This window comes from Saccoglossus kowalevskii, chromosome 14 (genome assembly GCF_978046115.1).
Source record: "Saccoglossus kowalevskii chromosome 14, keSacKowa6.1, whole genome shotgun sequence".
In the NCBI taxonomy this organism is placed as follows: Eukaryota; Metazoa; Hemichordata; class Enteropneusta; family Harrimaniidae; genus Saccoglossus; species Saccoglossus kowalevskii.
In genome coordinates, this window is record NC_140654.1 from 15,280,939 (window position 1) to 15,303,450 (window position 22,512).

A 22,512-nucleotide genomic window follows, 5' to 3' on the forward strand; every position below is an offset into this window, starting at 1 on the left:
CGTTCTAAGCCACACAATACACTTTTTGCAACACGTAACAGTGTAATTAAGGAAGTACGTAATATGATGGAACTGGGAATCATTGCTCACCTATTGTGTATATTAAGAAGCCTGATGGAAGTCCTCGGTTTTGTACAGACTTCCGAAAGCTCAATAAGATAACAATATTCGATGCTGAGCCAATGTATAACCCAGAAGAATTATTTGCACAATTGGCCGATGGTAATTACCTGATCAAACTTGATCTCACCCCACTTGGTCTTCTCCATTATCGTTACCTCACATTTGGACTTGATATTATTGTCCCAGTGTGTTCAACCGCACTATGCAAACAGTTTTGATGGGTACTGAAGAAGAGGTTGTTAGTTTAGTGTATGATATTTTGATATATAGCAAGACTTGGCAATCCCATGTGAAGAGATTCAAGGATGTATTGAAGGCGGGCTTAACGCCTAAACCATCAAAATTCTATATTGGTTTCACTCAGCTTGAATTGTTTGTCCATGTAGTGGGGCGAGGCCAATTGAGTCTAGTCTCAGAAAAGGTTTGTGCATTGCAGAATGCTCTGCAACGCCTGACAATAACAAACATTAGATCATTTGATGTTGCATTTCCAGTGACGTATGCTAGCCGGAAGGTGAGCCACGCAGAGTCGCATTATGCGGTGATTGAAAAGGAATGCCTTGCCATAGTTTGGTTGAATACAAATGTTTAAACCAAACCACAAGCCTCTAGTCTATAGAAAAACCTCTAGATTTGCTAATAGCCGAATTATGCGATGGGCCATCATACATTTTCAATTATTTTGGGCCATATATCTTCAATTATTCTACCATCGAATAATAAGGATAAGGGGTAATCATAATCTTGAAGTAGATTATTTAAGCAGAAATCCTAGTACAATAGTAGTACAATAGCCAATATGGTGTTGAATGTATATAGTAAATGATTGTTGTTTTGTGTTGTAGTTTCCCTGATCCATGACATCAATGATTTTATTGTTGACGTAACCATAATACCATATTTAACGGCATAGTTACATCTTAGCATGGACGTGGATTCAAATCCCACTTCTTATCCCAAAATGTCATGAGGTCACTGGGTCTAATATTAGCCCAAAATACGAAATAGTATGCAATACTTTTACCAACTCGTGTGCTGGTGTTTGGCCAATATAAAAATACACAATTCGTGTAACACAGGTATAATTTAGACTGATGGGCTCCAGTAGAGTTCAATATAACTATATCACATATATGCAGCAATAATGCACACCGGCCAATTTTACACATACGACACTACACATGAATTACGTGAAACAATAGTTTATTAGGTACACAACACATATGCTTGCTACAGTTCTCTCCGTCAGTATCGCCCGCCCCTGCAGAGGTTCAGCACTACACGCGACCCTCCCCACGCACCAACGCAACTATATTATTGGTAAGAGGTGGAGGATACGACATTTTGCATTGTAGACACCACAGCAAAGTCAGTAAACACCCTACGACCAGGGAAGGAACAACATACCCTATTAGTCACGTATATCAGTGCCATGCACTTCTAAAATGTGACATAAATAACATGGCCAGGAATAGAACAATTCAAGATATTATCAAGATAATATAACAACTCAAAGCCAAGGACTAACTAGTGTGCGTGTAGGAATGTTCGGTACATGACGTTTCCCGACGTGCGTCGAACAATGTCAGTCGGCGGATTCGCTCGGTGAATTATAAAAAAAGGCCAGCGACAGTAGTTGCGATTTGGGCTGTTAATAGATTTATAATATAACAATGAATTAATAAATACAAAATTACATCTTGCGTGTATAATGCATAATAACTAGTGTGTCCTTTTAATATAATACAGTTTTTGATATGATACAAACACCTCGTGACAACATCAAATATTTTCAGCAATGTATATCTTCAAAAACATATCTTGCATTGCTTAAATACAAATATATCGAGACAAAAATACTGTTATTATACCTTATAAAAAGTCAGTTAATCTATATAACCATTTGTTTCAGCAGCTGACATTAATGAACTAAATTTGGAATTCGTATTAGCCAAAAGTATTGAAGGTTTATCGAACTCAACAACCTGGAATAAAAAAAGAATTCATTGTCAGTAACACTCCTAGTGTTTAATCGTCTTCACACTGAATGATGGAATGATTACGCGCGTAGCGTCATATAATAATAAAAACAAACATGGCTGCCACCAGGTTTGACCGGAATCCTCAAAAAGTTCGCTGATTCTGTTTTGGATTTCGGCATTCCCATGATGTATACAAGTACTTGGAAAGAAAATATATTTAATAATAAGGGTATTACGGGGATATCTAAAGTATGCACGTCGGTCGATACTCCCGCTTCAGTCAATAATGTATTCGTGCATACTTTGATGTATCTTCGCAATAACCTCATATTATTTTACGGATACACTCTGTCTAACTCCATTCCTAACAGTATGTACATGACAAAGTATTCACATTGATTACAATATGTTGCTGTTTACCTTTCCCTTATCCATGACCATAATGTTATCGCAATTTAATACAGTGTTTAGCCTGTGTGCTATTATCAACATAGTACAATCTTGAAATGCGTCTCTTATTGTTTGTTGTAAAAGACTATCAGTCGCTGTGTCAATGGAAGCAGTGGCCTCGTCCAGCATGACTATCTAAGAGTAAAACATAACAATACTAATATTAATAACATTTAAATTCATGTCTCACTCACTCACTCACTCACTCACTCACTCACTCACTCACTCACTCACTCACTTACTCACTAACTAACTCACTCACTCATTGAAGTTACTATAACCGCGGGATTCTAAACTGTGAATCAGTCACTAACCTATTTATATTCCAATTGTGTCAAATGATATCAAAATATGTATTTAATGATTAATTTCATTAAGTTGATTGATCTAAACAAGATATCCTATATTTCTCTCAACCAACGACAACAGCTTCTTAGGCATTTACCCACACAGTTGTAAATATACGACTGAAATTTACTCAATGCAAAACATTTATTGTGTGCAATCTGGTGCAAATACCACTCAGTACTATAATAATATCCTAACTAATATGTAAATGCATTCATGTGGTCTAATACATTTATGTTTTCAGAAAATTACTGAATTACTGAAATTAACACAGTTTATCACATGAACTAGCTCACGAAGTCCCTAGACGAGAACGCAATGCTGAATTAAATGTCATTACCTTAGATTTTCTGAGCAATGCCCTTGCCATGCACAGTAGTTGTCTTTCACCAACGGAAAAGTTTTCACCATTTTCAACAACAGGGGCATTCAATTTATATTCTAATTTACGCACCTATAGTTAATATACAACACGAGGGATGGAGTAAATGCATCAACAATACAGTTTGATAGTATATAAGTATTGTACGAATTTGGCAAGATCAAATTTTTTAAATTAACATCATTTTATATTACTAATTAATTCCAGGCTGACATTTTTGACCAGTTGGAATACCCCATTTCAGGTTTGTTTCTATAAAAATACTCAACACTCAACACTCATTTTTGCAATTAACTATTGTTCCTAATACAACCGCTGGTCGTAGTTTTTTTCAAAATTATGTTCGGAGCCAAAAGTTTCTAGGAATATTATGCAATTCAGTATGCAATTTTAATGAGAAAAAAGACGCTCACAACACGCTTATCTTGTGGAAGACTTTATGTCCCAAATAACCCATCGTACTATAATCTTGTATATATTGTGTGGATGACCTTGTATCATGAACACCTCATCTCTTGTGTGGATTTGTATTCCTTGACAGCCAATGAAGTTGGAAGGCCTTATGCGTTTTTATCTTACTATATTTGCCAACTGATGCTATTGTTCGCGTGTACAAATCCAAACAGTCCGAAAAAATTAAGCTAGGAAATATTGCAAATGAATTATTGTGACAGAACTCTAGTTCTTCAGAAGGTATATATTTATTGATCGTTAACATTTAAGCTTGAGTGGTTGCATAGGCTGAGGCTTACAAATTTCGGCTCATTGATAGAACAAGATAAACTACTGTTCCCAGATTATTTATGTACACATTCAGGTAGTTGTAAATTCAGCTTACGGATGCTCACCTAGTTACTGTTCAGGGACGCTGTTTAGAGCAGGCTTCTCTGAATCGTACTAAGTTGTTTGTGAGTTTGAATCTAATGTGTGCGCATTTATATGTTCGTAATGTGAGATTACCGTGTCTTTCATGTAACACTTTTCCAAAGCTGACCAAACTTCATCATCAGAATATTGTTTAAATGGATCCAAATTATATCTACAATTTGAGAAACACATACTCTTATAGTTGGTTTGGTATTGAGTCAAATACCCAGTTAGAAATAATTGCAATTGATCAAAATACTCATGGCTGTATCATGTATTATTCATAGAATCAAACCTGACAGTTCCAACAAACAAAACAGGATCTTGGGCAATTATTGTCAATCTTGATCTTAAATCTTGTAATCCTAGAGTCGCTATATTAATACCATCAATATATATAGCACCGGAGTTTAGCTCCCTCAGACGAAAAAAACAAGCACCAAGGGAAGATTTTCCTGTAATTAAAGAAATGTTGTTAATGTATTAATGTATGTATTTGTTAATGTATAACATATGCATGTTAATTCATGCTTTTGCGTTCTCACACACACACACACACACACACACACACACACACACACACATATATATATATATGTTCTATTTTTATAGAAGAACGTTCCCAAATAAAAGAAATTCTAAAATTTAAAAACATAAGAGGTATTCACTAAACCATATACTATCACACTCAAGCAAGAGAATAGACATGTTGGTGAACTTGCCTTGCACTGTGAGTGTTTTATTGTTCACAAATAAAAAAAGTAAAAAAAAAGAACTGCATACCTCACTTCTTTATATTTTTGTGTGGGCCAGCCAAGTTTCCACATACAAAAATACACATACTATTTCTATTTAATTTATTTTATTTCATAATATTGTCACTGAATTCTTTAAACTAAATTTACCATTTACAAATTAATATGTTGGACACTATATAATCTTAATATTTTACAATCCATATCCTTATATTTGAATCTGTTTCAAGACATTTGAAAAATATATTTTAGAAGCACAACAATGCAACGACAAGATTTGCAATAATTAGACTAGCCAGCAATAATTAATAAAGCTTGTTCAGAATACCATCTATTCCGGACATCATATTCAATGGCTAGTTCTCAGGATCTACAGCAGTGAATACATAAACAGAAATCATTTTGATCCCATGTTTTTAGACGACACCGCCATATCGAATTTGGATTTGGACCATACCATTTCAAGCTGCAGGGTGTCTAAACAATGACTCAACAAACAATAAACACATCTTCCACCCACCACACACATTTTAGCCATAATTAAACAACCAAGAACGCAACAAATATCAGGCTGCATCCTGAAAACAACGAGATATCGCATTACAACCAGTCATTACAAACATGAAATCCTCCACCCCTCCCAGTACACGCTAAAGCATTAATGGTTCCTATACTCATTTGCATCTATGTACAACAAGCTTAGCCAATAGATGCACCTGACTCATCAAATTTTTGACCAACCACTAATTCTAAATATTGTTGAGTGAGGGCGCTATTTACTAATGAGAGGAATCTTTTAAACAAATTAAACACACACACACACATATATATATATATATATATATATATATATATATATATATATATATATATATATATATATATATATATATATATATATATATATATTATTTTCTCGACAATTCCTTTGAAAGCAAATAATATGAAATATGTTGTAAATAGACTTGAATACAAATTATTACATTTAATAACAACCAATTGAATCATATATTTATATATATATATCGTTTCGATAATCGATTTCACCAGTTTGCGGTGAATATACCACAGACCCTATTATGATTTATGTATGGACAATGTCAGACCAGGGAAACGAGCGTAATGCACCCGGCACACCATATATGGTGCATATATAATCTCATTGCAATCCCTCATCGACTGTTAGTAGAATGGCTTGGCTAATCAGAAAAAAAAAGTGGCTCTAAGTCTAGGTTTGCCACTACACAAATGTTTTAAAAAGTAAGAGGTAATTGCACTAATATGCACGTTTATAATGAGAGAACAAATTCGGTTTGAAACTTCCCTATAAACCAGTGGACCAGAACAGCACTCATCGAAACTACTCAATTTACATGTAAATCAGTCGACGACGAGGAAACTGAAAAGTATCGCTTTCCAAATAAGGAAGGCAAGAGTAGTACAAAATCGACAAGCCAAAAATTGGTATAACTGAAATTATTGCTGAAATTCATCTAGACATTGTCGCTAATGATTTTTAATTACGGTTCATACCTGCTCCAGTTCTACCGACAATTCCTATCTTCTGCATTGACTCTACTTTGCATGAGACACCTCTTAAAGCAAGAGGGAGATTTTCACGATAGCGCATCTTCAATTCTTGTAATTCTATTGTACCTAAGTGAGGCCAGTTATCGGGCGGTCTATTTTCAGTTACTGCTGGTCCTTCAGATATTAAGTTCTTGAAAACAAACAATAACAGTCAAAATGTACTTGCAAACATAGACAAATAATATACATCTCAATAATATACACCTCGTGTTGTATGTTCATCATTTTGTATAAGAAACCTAACATAATTCCTCCCTTCATTAAATATATCGTTTCAGTAATTATAAGGTAACCTTACTTTAATATAATACTGTATTCGTTCAACTGATGAAAATCTGGCTTCACAGTCTGCAATCATCCTCACAAGAAACTGCAAAGCTCCTGTCAGCTGAAAATTATGTAACAAAAAGTATTAAATGCATTGTCATCTGTGGTAGAACAAGTTACTGGTTCATCTGTATTGTACTAAACCTTCTGTTATCGACCAGTTTTCTTCACTGTTCGACAGGAAAGAACTCTTTACTCGAAACAGTCTTTGTTTTACCACAAGGATAGTTTACTGTTATCAGAACCAGGTGGCTCTACCAATATCTAAGTGGATAGGTCAACGTTATTCTCACTATAAAAAACGTGCAATCAAACTAACGATTATCAGATCGACGGGCTGTAAGACATTTTGACTGTTTAGGGTTTGCTTTTAGTCGTAACATACACAAATTTTGTCGTTTCGTTCTTGTATAATTGAAATGTAGCACTTTACAATGTATCTCAAAAATGCTATCAAACGAATGACATTTAAATTCTTTTCTTTTCAATAATAGTCCTTAAAGTGTTAAATCAACAAGCAATGCCCTCCGAGAATTTACTATTATATATGTATATATTATATGTTATTTATGATAATAGATATATAATATAATTGCATTAATATTATATCCCATTGCACATTACAACACACTGTTTCAATTGAAATCATACTCTCGAAGTTAAAAACATGTGTATTCACTGTATTTACCATCAAATAATTAGTGTTATTTTTGGACAAGTGTTTGACACACATAGTAAATACACAAAAAATAACTTACCGGGACATAAATGTGCCATTAAAGTGTTTATTGATAGGACATTTATGAATTAAACCAACCATATGCAAACAGCACAATTGAGTGAAAGAAAATAAAACTGTAGTCTGGGCCTCGTAAGTAAAGATTATGGTGTATATGCCATTTATGTAACTAGAATAGCACGAAGGTGACGTAATTGAACGCACAATGAGACGGTCCATAGTCTTCAGAGAATAGTTTCATGTTTTAACGGCGGTGGTGGTTAGAATCACATCTGAGCATTTTCACATTACTTTCACGAAAACTGTTTTTAATTTGAAACAATGCAGAAAGCAAAATCATCTACGATGATTCAACTCAGAACACCATATTATAAATGTTTAACAAAGTGCTAAGGTATAACACACACCTGTGTTTATTGGAGTAACTAAAACACTTTTTCTCCCAAAGTGTTTTAAGTTAATCGCTTCTTGCAATAATTACACGTGTAGTGTTTAGAACTAAAACACAATGCATGTTTATGTATGCAACATGTATACAATACTTTTCTTCCAAACTGTTTTATTTTGAGGACTTCAGAAAACAAATATACATGCAATGTTTCAGACTAAAACATAGAATATGCATGCTTCATATGTGTTTATTACAGGACAATTGTGTAAACTATGTAGTCTACGACACTCATTTATCTTAGTAACAATGTTTATTATCGACTGATTACACAATATTTATTAGAAACACTGCTCACACGCCTCCACTGTCAGCTGATATGCTGTGCATGTAGCGATAAATGAATTGATTTTAGTATTTATCATTATATATTCATGTATTTTGTGGCTGTGCATACAATTTACCGGCGGCCGCAGATGAAATGAAAGTTATTCAACTGGATGGCGTAGCGCTGGACAGACATTAATTGCCTGTAACCGAATCAATAGATTCAGTTTCTTCACAGCTAGTATTCTATTGACGTAGCCTAAAAGTTGGATCCCACTTAATTTGGTGATTACCACATACCTATGCTAATTTGCGAATATTTGAAACGAGCCCCTCTAAATCTATAATAATACATAATTATTTCAATATGATATAGAAATACCATTAATACAATATAACTAATATTAAGCAATAATTTAGGCTGCTCCTTCTTTTTAAGATACACTTCGTATACGATGAACACAATTATCTGTTGCGTGTAAACTTGATTTAACTGATTTAACTATACTTCAGATATTCCTTGCAGATATTCTTCAGAGACATGGTTTGATTTACCAAATGATATTATTCGAACATTGGGTAGAATTTAACAGGGTAACACAGTTAATTCTTTTTAATGGTGTAGGGTCATAATTTCATAATTTCCGGGTTTCAATTTCATGTGATATGTTTCTGGTTCAAATATCGCATTGCTCGAAACAATAATGATAATTATTTAAACACTACTCACTGAATTATTTGTTTCACTGTTGTTTGTTTTTACCAGGAATGTGCTTAGATATGTTACATTCGAGACAACATTACCACAAAGATAGAATGAATTGGGCAAATTCATTTATGTCAATGAGAAGTTATTTGTCATTGTATTGTTCAGCTTATTACTCATTTGTCATCACAATTATTATTATTCTATTGTTTCAGTAAACACACTTATTCAGCTGCACATAAATAAGTCAAAGACTTTATTAATACTTATTTTTACAGCAACACGTCTTTTTAAACGTTATACCTATCATATTAATGTTATTATTAAATTTAGTAATACATATTTACTTGATTTTGTTTATTGTATGCTATGGTTACTGTGCAAAGTGCTTGATGCGAAACGTATCACTCGATATATTTTTCTAATTAACACTATCCAAAATGATTTGTATGAACATGTTATTAGTGACAATACATTTTAAAATGTGTTCCTGTTTCAAGCACTTTTCAATATTCTGGGATATTAAACACTTCATTGAATCATATTCCACATGTCGTGATCACAATCACAAAATATATGTGTATAGTGAAATCACGTTTAAATGATTTTTTTTTCACTATAGGTGTTTGGGAGGAACAGCCGTGCGTGTCCCTTGTAAAACAGTGATGTTACTATGCACTAAACACACACACAAAAAAAAGAACTGAAATCAGTAGTTGTGAATCGTATACATAAACCATTAACATGCTGCGACGACTTCGGTGATCAGAATATATTATTGAGTATAGCAAACTACTTTAATCTGTTATTGCTACGTGTAATGCATGGAGACTTGTCTACAATATGCATTGGTATAGCAATCTTCTATCACTTGTACCATGTGTGCGAGCGATATTTCAATATATGTAATGAGTCATCTGTATTGCTTATATTAGGGTAATTCCACTTTGTACATTAAATTAAAATGCTAACCTAAGGTCACCTGTACAAAGGATGGTATAAAATAGTATATAACCTCACCCGCACTGCATATGATAGGGCTATTCCACTATAAGATGGAGGTACATGCCCATGTGTTAGTACTGTCATCAGAGCAGCAATAAATGAAGTTATCATGCCAATTACATCTAGCCGCACAGCAACCCATCGATTTGTCAGATAGAACAAGACGAATGGAACTGAATTGCAATCAACTAAATCTGCAAATCTGGACATAAAATAGTTACATGTAAAATTAAAATTTATTTTGGTTTAAACACTCACACTAGTTGGTCGTATGCCGGTGGCGTCATGGGCTCAACTATTCACAATAGGTAGATTAGTGGATAATACACGCCGCTGATGTCACTCAAATCACACTGACTAAAAACCAAGTGATATATAGTAATAATAATATGAATGAAATTCAAAAGGAATATATGAAGCCAACTCACCTTTTGCTGAATTCCCCTTGTTTTCCATATGCACGAACAGTAGAAACTCCTTGTGTAGTTGCAGTCATGTGTGAAAGCCAAAGTGACCTACTAATATGGTCAAGTCGCTTTAGGTCACGCATTGCATGTCGAAAGTATGAAAAAGCTACAAGAAAAACTATGCTAAAAAGAATAAAAGCTAACAAATACCACGGAAATACCAAAGATATAGACAGAAAATAAAACAATATAGTGCAAAATAGAGTAATCGTCTGTGTCATATTAATCGGCAAGTGTACATCAACTGTAAAATAAACACATAATAATGTTATTTATTATATTATATTGTTTTAGTATTTGACCCAATTGAAAATATGTGTTATCACACAAGTCTGCATGCATTTCAGTGATGTATGCTAAAATCCAGTTAAAGCAGGGCTATACAAATCGTATCACCATTCCCATGTATGTTAGAGGAACAGAGCAAATGATCTTTTCACTGCAGAAATTCATATTTGGTTTCCAAATCCCACATAATTGGTGTCTGAGATACGCTTATATTTGTCTCAAAACCCTATATTGGAATCTGGGCATGTTTTAAATGTAAAATATTGTGTCTTACTGAGCAATCTGATCTATGTATTTCGTGTTGTAATGTGCTCTTAGACTAACATATGCTATGAGATATCAATATATCTTATCAATAATTATCCATTATTGTATTCTAATATACATTGATAATATAGCCAAGAAGACCATTACTGTTGTAAATGATGCTGGTGTATTTATAGCTAAATCTATTGACAAAGTAGATTTTAATTTGTTATGATAGTAGTAGTATCAATTGGAAGAACAAGTTTTTAAAATTGAACATTAGAAACATCCTGCTCACCTTCATCTAGATCTTTTGAAAATCTGTTTATAATTCGTCCTGAAGGTGTAGTATCAAAGAAAGTCATTGGACTTTGGAACACCTTCTTGAAAACTTCGTTATGCAATCTAGTTGCCGCTTTCAGTGTAATCTGATTATGACAGTTAGATACATCTCATTATAATATTGATAATAAATACAAATTTGAATGATGTTTGAATATATATCGATTGTAACAAAGCAGGTGGTTGGTATTAGTGGAAGTTATAGCGTCAACATTAATATCAATATTTGTGTATCCGCAGATGAGTGCATACATAATAAATAATTATAATACCATGTACGATTTTTTTTTCAAATACCCATGCACTCCTGTCAAACAAACGGACGAGCTACACAATGGAGCCATGTATATGTGTAAAACGAGATTGTGGCACTGACCTTGACATATAGAACACATTTGACAATTGCAAACGTAATCATAATTACAATTATAATACTATACGCATAACCAAAATATGCTGTATCTGTATTCTCTGTTATAAAGCCAGTAGTAAGGGTCTCATTTGTATATGTGCTATTGGTATCCTATTTGAGAAGAAATATACACGTATACAACCTGTAAATATGAAATCGAATGTTTGAACACATATTTCGTGTAATAACAAATAATGTCATGTTTGCTTTAGTACAATTATGATTTACCTGATTAGTAGTGTGAGCAATCCAGTAACCAAGCCACCAACTACTAGCGGCAACACAACCAGTTACAATAACTATTGTGAATATTGTGAAGATTGATATCAGATATCCTCCACCGTATTGTATATAAGCATGATACGTTGCCAATTTTACCCCACCTTCTGCTTGCTCTTCTTTTGTCATTAATTTACCACTTTCTAGTTAAGTATATTACGTCAACAAATCGATTAATAGAGTAAAGGAGCTACTGTTTACTATTTTTGAATTTATTTAAAACATAATTTCACTAGTACATACCCTCCTTCTTATTATCATGAGGAATGCCAAATGATATCCGTGATGTGTTGCTAAGACTCATGGATGAATCACTGTGAGCACACGTGGCATATGCATCAACTGAAACTGCAGTATTTATATTTGAAATGCTATCAATTGTGTTATTCAATTCTGTAACTTCTTTACTGTGGAAACGCTTTATTAAATTTGCATAATGACCACCATAATTAATTAATTGCTGATGTGTTCCACTTTCATGAATTCTGCCATCTTGCACAACTAGAATTTTGTCACAGCCTCTCAAATACTAACAAATAAGAAACAAAACAAAAAACATTGAATGTATGCAATACTACACCTCGCGTATTTCATTTTTTTTATTTGACAATTGCGTGTAATCAGAATTTTCTTTGAAAAAAGTGATACAAATTCACCAGTATCACGACGGTGTATACAGTCATATAAAGTGGTATGTCAATAACACTTACTATATTATCATCTAAGCTTGGAAATTAATATGGAGCATGAAAACACATAAAAATCTGCACTCACTCACCTGCAACTGATGAGTAACAAATAACACTGTTTTACCATGAAGAGCGTCCATTACATAATGTTTTAAAATGTGCTGTCCAACGTGTGTATCCACTGCACTCAGTGGGTCGTCTAGTAAGTATATATTGTTACCAGCATATAATGCTCTTGCTAGGCTCACTCTCTGTTTCTGACCACCACTTAAATTTATACCTCTCTCTCCAATCTAAAAAGCATTTACAAGCACAAGAACATGAATGATTTAGATTCACAAACTCGACATTTATGGAGTTATTGCCTATATACATGGTATTCAAATTAACTGGACAATTATTTAAGATGATAGTGACAATTTAATTCAATAAATACCTCAGTTTCACTGCCATTTGGTAAGATATCAACATCGTCTTGAAGACATGATGCATGTATACATTTCTCATATAACTGCTTATCAAATTGAAGACCAAACAATATATTTTCTTTAAATGTGGCATTAAAAATCCATGGTTGTTGGGAGACGTAAGCCATGCTACCATCAATGGCAATTTTACCGGTTATTAGCCGCATTTGAGACAAAATGGCCGATATAAGCGATGATTTACCACTACCTACACTACCACATATCCCAATCAGCTGACCCTGGAATACAATATGCGAAATTGTTGAATATTGTTTCCACTGAATAGAATTCAAAATCGTTCTCTACTGAATACAACTATTGAAGTCTCAATGTTTTAATTCATTTGTTCAAACTAAGATTTTATATCGAATAGAGCAACCGATAATGGAATTAATCGTCAAATTAGCCAATTGTTATCCACGTACAAGTTCCAATGCAATTGAACAATCATATCAGTTTATTTCAATTTGTTTATTTTGTCAATTAATGTCTTTGATTCAATGAATATTAGTATTATTTCCAATAACATATCATTGCGTATATGTCTCTGCATGTCAGCACATGTTATTATATGATTTGATGAAATCCAAGCTTGCCTGATCGTCCTATCGAATCAACACTTGATCGTCATGACAATATAACAAAAAGTGAATAAATTGCAGGCGTTTTCATAACTTTACATTTATATTAATTTGTTTTATATGTTATATTCATCATATAAGGCATATACATAATGTATTGGAAACGAATCCAGACAAATTCGTACAAGATACTATAACTTAATTATATTACGTTATTATTTTTAAATAAAGAGTACACACAGTAGGTCAACAGTATACATCACAGTATATTTGCATATAGTCAAGTATTAGAATTTAAATTCTACAAAAACAATTTCAAAAGTTTCTGAATCAAGAAATGCAAAGAACAGTTATACTTTACAAGCATAATATACAGTCACCTTTTTAACGGTTAAGTTGATGTCAAATAATATTACATTGTCTTCTATCTGTTGACTGGTATTACCAAGATAATTGCTCGTCATTTTACCACTATCTTGAGGTTGAGATGTACGATCATTTTGTCTTTTTTTATTCCATGAAAAATGTGCTGAGGACAACTCGATTGCATTATACTCATGATCAGCTTTTCTTGTATATGTTTGGATTTCCTCAATCAGCAATACTTTCTTTTAATGCAAGTTAAAAGTTTATTAACAAGGGGGAGCAATTGGCTGCAAAACTGCAAATTAATATTTATTAACAATCGCTTTCCGACAGCCAACATGGTGATAATTCTAAATTGACTGATCCTCTTGTCACAAACTGAAAAGAATATGTTTCTGAGACATGTTTTAGATCAGACGCAAAATGTTGAAAGCAACTATTTTTTTTTCTTTAACTTGATCATAGCAAGTTACGAAATTCACGGATTATGTAGAGGCTCGTTAATATTTAATTATTTCAAAGTTGTGCATGTTTTTAAATGATTTTTACCCGTGAAAAGTTACCTAATTAGTATATGTTTTAGCATATGTTCGTGAAAGTGACGTTGCTGTTGCATCATTGATGGCCTACGGACGACTGAGCTCGAAATGTACCAATCTCCCGCGTTCACAATTTACCAATCTCCCCGAAAGTACAAAGTTTGTAAAACTTACTTTCATTCTTTCAGCTGCAATAACAGACTCAGAAATATATTTTACTGATAGTGGGAGTGTTGACACCATTGTTCTTGTCAGACCAAAAATAGCAACTACTCCATATGCCTTACAATAGAAATGTAAATTATTGGTTTTCTTACAGATTATTCTCATGGTAATACCACTAGTAAAACAGAACAAATAACTGAATTCAACAATTTTACAAGTTGGCGCGCATGTGCATGCATATTAAATATAGTGATACATTACATGTGACTGTAATCGGTGTTCTAAAAGTGTATTGATGTTTTTAAAGGCACCATACTCCAAAGGCAAAAAACAATATTGATACACATGTAGAGGAGATGTGGAAATGCAATCCAATTAGTGGCCTCCTCCATTCGATATATATATAGCCCCAAGACTGCACATATATACTAAAATCATTTTAAGAATTTATTCTGTTATGAATATATTTAGAATAATAAGCTGGTAATTATGCTGCATAAAAGTTTGAGAACAGAACAAGATCGCCATGCCTATTTAGCTGTTCTATAATTACAAAATATCGAATAACTCGCTTCATCGGTATTTTCAATGTGTATTGGTTATTGTAAATTAATATTGTACTAGTATATTCCCCACCGAATGTAATTAGTTCAAAAACACTTTGAATTTATGTTGCAAATAAATACGGTTTTTTCAAAGGTGGTATGCTTCAATAGTATACACTTGTACTGTATGTAATATTCTGTTTAATTTAGTTCAGCGCGGTAATCAATCGCGCGTTTTTGCAATAGTTATGTAATTCCAAATTTTCCTCTTTTTCAAGACTACGTTTTCGAAACTTACCGTGGCTGCTGTAAGCTCATTTCCGGTCAAAACGTGTACCAAGAAAGTTAGAAATACTGACAAAACTTGCACAATGGGATTGATAAATACATTAGCAGAACATAAATAACCAGCTTTTTCCAGGAAGGTCCTTTCAGTGTTTCTAATCTCTGAAGAGAAATGTACACACTCATTACATTCAAACAAATGATATTGAACAATACTTTAATTACATAAAATAATCGGCAGAATATAATACAACTACTTTTCCATCATTCTGCATATTACTTCCACAACATTGGAAAGCCCACACCTTAATTCTGATTGGGGTAGGTTTAAGTAGATCAATCTTCACTGGTGGTCATTTTCTATATGACAAAACAGCAACCCGATCCAATATTCATTTCATAACTAACAATTAATGCTCAATGTTATCGTACAGTAGGAATTCTAGAGGAATTCTGGTACATACCACAACAGAAACATGCTACAAACGAAACTGATTTTCACTGAAACTAGTGGCCTCGTTTGAATGTATAATTCACATATGTTGCGAGTTTGCCCGTACCCACTTGCTACACACCACTGACATATGTACTTCACCAGAAAGAAAAATAGAAAGCCCATAGTAACATGGAGAGAAGACATTAAGTCATTACCCACAGAATGCAGTCTAGAGTGTGAGCATAGATTGATTGACACAACTGTACAACTTTAATTAATGATTTTTTTTTATTAGCCCTAAATACTCTCACGTCTATGATGAATACTGTTTGTAATTCTGATATCAAATTATCTTGGCAAAGTCAAATCTTGCTTGAATATCAACAGTTTTGTAGCCTTAGCAACTATAAATATTTGAACATTGTAACAATTCAGCATAAAAAGCAATCCCTCTGCTAATAAACTTACAAGAACTCACCTTGAACTTTCTTGGTTAATAAATGATCCCATGCATACATTTTAATCAGTGCAATACTAAGAATCATTTCGTTAGTCATGCGAACCCTTCTGTCTGTTATCTTCACTGTATTTATTCTAAACTTGGAAATTAGTTTCCCAAAAATGACCTAATGACGAACAATAAAACATGTGCAACTGTCATAAGATTTACTTCTACTAAATGAAAGAAAGAGGAAGCTGGTAAACAAACAATGGAAATACATATGTACAAATAATCAGTGACCAATTCAAGTCTGCTAGTGTGGGACTATGACCAAAATAACAATGTCTGCAAATAATGAAGGTAATGCACTAATGATCATGATGGATCGCGTTATGCTGTAACAATATTAAGCAAATGTGAAAGGTAAATTAGGCCTTATAGAGGTTCTAGAACCCCACAAACGATATCTTACACCCAGCTTTATTTTTACATGTAATGCCACAATGATCCCAGCATATCACTCATCTCATGGGCAGTATATATTGTAACACTTGTAATTACCATACAGGGTGTGTCATATAGACAGAAAATAAGTAAAAATACCCATGACTATCCTCTTTGTTGTAGAGCATTGGAACATTGACATAGATGATGATGATTCGGTACTGTACACTCAGGTACAATTGTGTAAATGATTAAGGATATTCGGATGGTGAAATGCTACAGTGGACAAACCACAGTTTACTAGACGGAATTGCATCTAAATAAAGTGTTTTATGAAAGTGATATTTTAGTTATGTTTGCCTACAATGACTGAATGGGTAGTCAGTCATGTTGGAGACTTTCTGTTGTAATTTCTAAACTCCTTCATTTGTAATTGAATATTTGACATGAACATATTTATCATGTGTTATTACAAGAAAATAATGTTGAACGATGAGTTTTTAATTCAAAACACTTGAGCTTATGAAACAACACCTATGTTAAGGGTGGCGGCCATTCCAACGGGGTGAGGTCTAATGGCAGGCTGAAGGTTCTTTTAATTCAGTTCAGTGACATTCACGGCTGATGTATAATCAAGAATATCACTAATATGTAGTTCTGGCTTAAAACACTGCATATTAAAAATACAATGATAGTCACCAGGAACATTTAGTGCTAGTAGAAGTCAGTAAGGATAATATGCAGGTCATGGACAGATTTCTAGTGAGCGTAACAGTTGACAGCAGAATGGGACTCAATATTGTTTACATCAGATATCGGTTCATTGTGAACTCACCTGTATTGGCCATGCGAGAAAGAAAACTGTTGCACCAATCAATGCAGCAGGCCCAAGTAATATATAACTGTATATAACCATTGCTATTCCCAATGTTGGTCCTGTGACCGCAAATACTCCCATATTTATGGCATCAAATATACGCTGGGTATCATTAGCACATAAATTGATGATCTGCAGATTATGAGCAATAATTAATTTTCCAGTATTATTCACAGAATTCCACCCAATATAACAAATGCAAATGTATATTTCACGTTATACAACTATTTATTTCCTTTTTTTAATACAAAAACATGAATATTGTTCAAATTATGTTTTACTATTATTATTGAGTAACATGAGTTACTATAACATGTCAATTTAATGGCATTGGTACCGACCTGCCCTATTGTCTGGTCCTGTAAATTCCTGATACGCAATACTTTCGAATATATTGCAACCAGAATGGCACTTCGGAGTCTCATCCCAACTCTGTAGGTATGATTAAAATTTAATGCATTCATTGCAGAGCGCATCGCTTCCAGTGCTAGCATTGTAAAACACAGACCTAGTGCATATGGAAGATTCGTCTCACTCCCTTGTATGTACTTCAATATATGGAATATAGTCACCTGCAATAACAAAAATAAAATTAATATCAGAGAGATTGCTTTTATTCTGAAAACAACTATTTTCAGAGATGGTATGATTGTTATTCATATGGCAGTGTATATTGTGATCCCAGAAAAGCCTTTGAATTGTAGAAAAACCATACTTAAAATGGCTATCGGACGCGTAAGCTGAGTCCAGCTTTCTAAAATATCCAACTTGTGGGTTCGGTATAATACATGCCGCATTATGCAATAACGTATCCCTATAATGACATAATGTTTAGTATCAACATATTGCATGTTTAGGATAGACATTATAAACATATATTACAAGAATTAAATAAATAGAGTGTTTACTAATTGCAATTGGTATTGGCAGTGCTTTAACCGTAAGATACATCCCTGGTAATCATCTGATCGTGCCAACGGATGAAGCGATTGGCTGATCACATGTTTACTCTTCAACTCCTTAGAGTTTAATTGTAGAGTTTTTCCAGTATCTGTAACAGAAATCAGAAAAATGTGGACAGATAGGCGTGCCCCCCTGTTGACGGTTAGGATGAATGAAGATGGACTGTCTATAATGAATGAATGTGTAACCCATTGGCTCGAATTATAGTATCTCTAAGTGATATCGTCCAATGAATTGAATACAAAGTTCCCTGAACACCGCTCTGTTCACGACGCTATGCTGCATATAATACGTCGTTGTATTCAAATAAGCGAATGCAGAAGAGGCATGGGGTAAGTGTTTAATAACAACATTTACTAAGAATACATTTTTTTAAAGACATGCGCTGCGTGTGTTCGATTGCTTCGTTTCACCGGGTATGCACGTTTATAGACTCTGAAACGAGGATTTTGTTCTGCTATTGTTTACCACAAGCCGTCTCCGTGATTGAATGTCTCAATTTACATAAACAAATGCAATTGTTCCTATTTTCAGGTTTTTTTTTTACATCTTTCGTTTGTCATCGAAGTAGTCAAATCGCCTGGCTTATGTAGCATTGTACAATAAATTCTATGTAGACTGCATATACCATATATCCTTTATGTTTTGCAAATACCCGTAAAATACAGTTACACTACGACTATGCATTATCGGGATCATGGTTCATTGGGAACTATGAGATAATTGTACTAGGAACTAGCATGACTTTGGTAGCCATCGGAATTGTTCGCATAATGCAAATAAACTTACTGGAACTATTCACAATTTCGACAGGGAGGTAAAATATTGAAAAAGAAATAGAGAGGTAAGGAATTCCGGTTTTGTCTTTTAAAGTTATTTGTCATATACCTTTAGTGAGATCAAATTTGTCCAAGTAATTACCACCACCAAATTGCTCAAACAATGCCACGGTCTACCTAGTACCATGGATGAAGTATTTGTGTATATGATAGCTTTATCATAACCTAAACAGATTTGCATGGATCAGCCAATTCGTATAGTCATTCCACCCAATTCGTTCCTTAACACAGAGGGGTCCCTGCCATTGTATCTGGAAATTATCGTTGACTGTAGGGATCAACAACACTACCATCCTACCCATGGTACAACATTTGGCAAACATTGGCCTATTATCAATTGCTTTCTCAGTTCTATCTACCCAATTTTTGCAAGTCTCCTCGCATCAATTTTGTAGGTCATTGATGTATTTATATATACCCTTAATTATAGAATTGTTATCTCTTTTGTCCATAGCTCCCGAAAGTTTGTAATTAAAATTCTCCAAGCTGACTTGCATAGCTTCTCGGTATGCAATGAAGTTGGCTATGTAATTGTTCTAGTCTGTGGGCTGATTTCTAAACATGTGTTTGAGCATGGATTTAAAGACGCCATATTTCTTTGTCACCAACAAACTGATTACGTTGGTCAATGAGAACTTCCTGTGGTACACCAAAACAACGATATATATAAATAGTCACCAGATCATCAGTTTCCACCCTGGTCTTGTAATTCATGCAATGTGTCAGTGTCTCCACAAAACCATGATTCTTGATTTATAGTATAGCTGTTTATTGTGTCCAATGTTTTGAGACATACATACCATGCATTTTAAGGCATTTTATTACAATAAAATCAGGATTTATAGAAGTATATTTTGGAGGAATACAATGTCTCGTGAATATGTATGTTTCAAATAAAAATAATTACAATACTCACTGTAAGGCACACCAACGTTGTATTAAATATCAGCAGAAAAACAATACTGAGCGAAATGTGAAACTTGATAAATCGGATAAAAACAGTAAAAAGGGACGATTTTTCTCTTCCACGCTTTTCAAGCTCATCTTTCCACAGTCGTTCAAATCTGAGACACAAAAGTAATTACATAAGGTACATCAAATTATGCAAATTGTTAACTATGCTAGTATAATTAGTATATATAGTACAATTTGTATACAATATCGCTCACACATTTTCTGTAGTGTTGTCATCATATAAATAATATATACCTTAGTCCATGATACTCCGCTGAGTCCGATTTTCCGCACTGCCAAAGATCATTTGCAGTCAGTCCCATCTTAAATGACTTTTTGATTAACGGAGATAACCATGTTATATACACGAATGCAAATAAACCAACATTGTCTATTGGCAGATATTGAGTTTCGCTGAAAAAGAAATAAAAACACTATACTATTTTGTATACTATTTTGGTTTCGTTGCAAGAAATTATTCTGTACACATACCGCGTGTGTATATTAATAATAACGCATATTAGTTTGTATTTCATGGTTTTTTTCTCTTTGCTCAAAAATATATAAAACTGTATATATGACGATATATGCCATCAGATCTTTCAATAAACCTCTTGTGAGTCAGAATGAGTTACTCGTGACATTTCGAAGAAACGATATATATATATATATATTTGCATTTACATGCAATAGTGTCTACCACTGCATCACTGGTATAAATATATTAAATCATGATGTAGCCATCGTTAATAAAAAAATGTCGTTTAGAGGATATGCTTTTGAATAATTAGCACCACTGGTCAATGTAAATTTAGATGAAAAATTGCAATTTTAGTGTATATTGAAATGATTTGGTCTGTCTAGATCAATTGCTGATTCAAGCTTATTGTCATGAAGTTTAGTAGCGAAGCCTCATAAAATACATTTCTTTAAATGTTTAAGGCTGTCACAAGTTGTAGTATTCTTATTAAGAATGTCCATCAGTTACTGGGTCAATCTACCCCAATTATAAACTTACTCTTAGTAACGAAAACACAGATTATTAAAATTACCTAACGATGGTTTTCTTATAATTCCTTTGCATTTAGTATAGATCCAATTATATGGAGTTGTCTGTGTGTGTGTGGCTTTGTGTAGTTGAACTGAAGCCCATTTCATCGTCATCTGTCATCATAGTCAATGACAAACTTATTTTAGGAATGTTCGGATGGTCAATCGGATAGTGATCCTTGATTTCTGGGCTAGAGGACTTAATGTCAGCATTGATTTTTCGACAGTACCTTTAGCTTGAAATATGTCTGAATCTCATGCAATTGTGTTTATTCTAGTGTACTTGGAAAATTTGTATTCACTTAACAACGAATCAAATAAAAAAAATATATGAAAATGAGATAGAAATAAAACTATATATTGATGAGTCAGTTGATTTATAGTTGCATCCTTTAATGTTATGGTCAATTAGTTTCGTTTACATAAGTCCTTTGTGGACTACGAGTTTCGTATATGTATTAATATACAGCTAGCACCAACAATAATTTGCCGTTCCGTAAAAAGCCGTATCTTAGTTTACATTGGACTAGAATCACTGTAGCATGCGATGGAAATATAATCTCGTCGCGTACGCAAATGCTCACAGAGCGAGAAAATTGTTCGTTGTTATTTGAGGCTATAATTTCCCATATCATAAATGAATATTTTACCGGGTTACGTGTTTTACTTTACTCCCTTTGATATTTACAACTGGATCTCTTCTATCAAAGGAATGGTGTTGGTGAGGAATAGACAGGTCAAAGTCATGGCACTGCAACGCTTCTGCATAAGAGGTTCGACGATAGTCCATATAATGATCTGGAATTACATCCATGTTTTCATTCATTGAAATATCCTATTAACAAAT

General features: G+C 33.6%; 1 protein-coding gene across 1 annotated transcript; it reads right to left on the bottom strand.

Moving 5' to 3' along the window:
* Window positions 1-1,309: 1,309 nt before the first annotated feature.
* Window positions 1,310-22,479, bottom strand: LOC100376405 (ATP-binding cassette sub-family C member 5-like). Its single transcript, XM_078006617.2, has 24 exons — window positions 22,316-22,479; window positions 20,871-21,029; window positions 20,578-20,725; window positions 18,201-18,431; window positions 17,818-17,991; window positions 16,575-16,722; window positions 15,674-15,822; window positions 14,840-14,947; window positions 14,141-14,368; window positions 13,149-13,418; window positions 12,802-13,005; window positions 12,267-12,552; window positions 11,973-12,166; window positions 11,709-11,855; window positions 11,289-11,418; window positions 10,418-10,700; window positions 10,005-10,191; window positions 6,796-6,885; window positions 6,441-6,627; window positions 4,448-4,607; window positions 4,246-4,324; window positions 3,244-3,357; window positions 2,526-2,690; window positions 1,310-2,108 (listed from the first exon to the last, which is right to left on the bottom strand). Exons 1-24 carry the CDS (start codon window positions 22,477-22,479, stop codon window positions 2,010-2,012), a joined length of 4,104 nt encoding a protein of 1,367 aa, XP_077862743.2. The 3' UTR covers window positions 1,310-2,009.
* Between the last annotated feature and the right edge of the window lie 33 nt (window positions 22,480-22,512).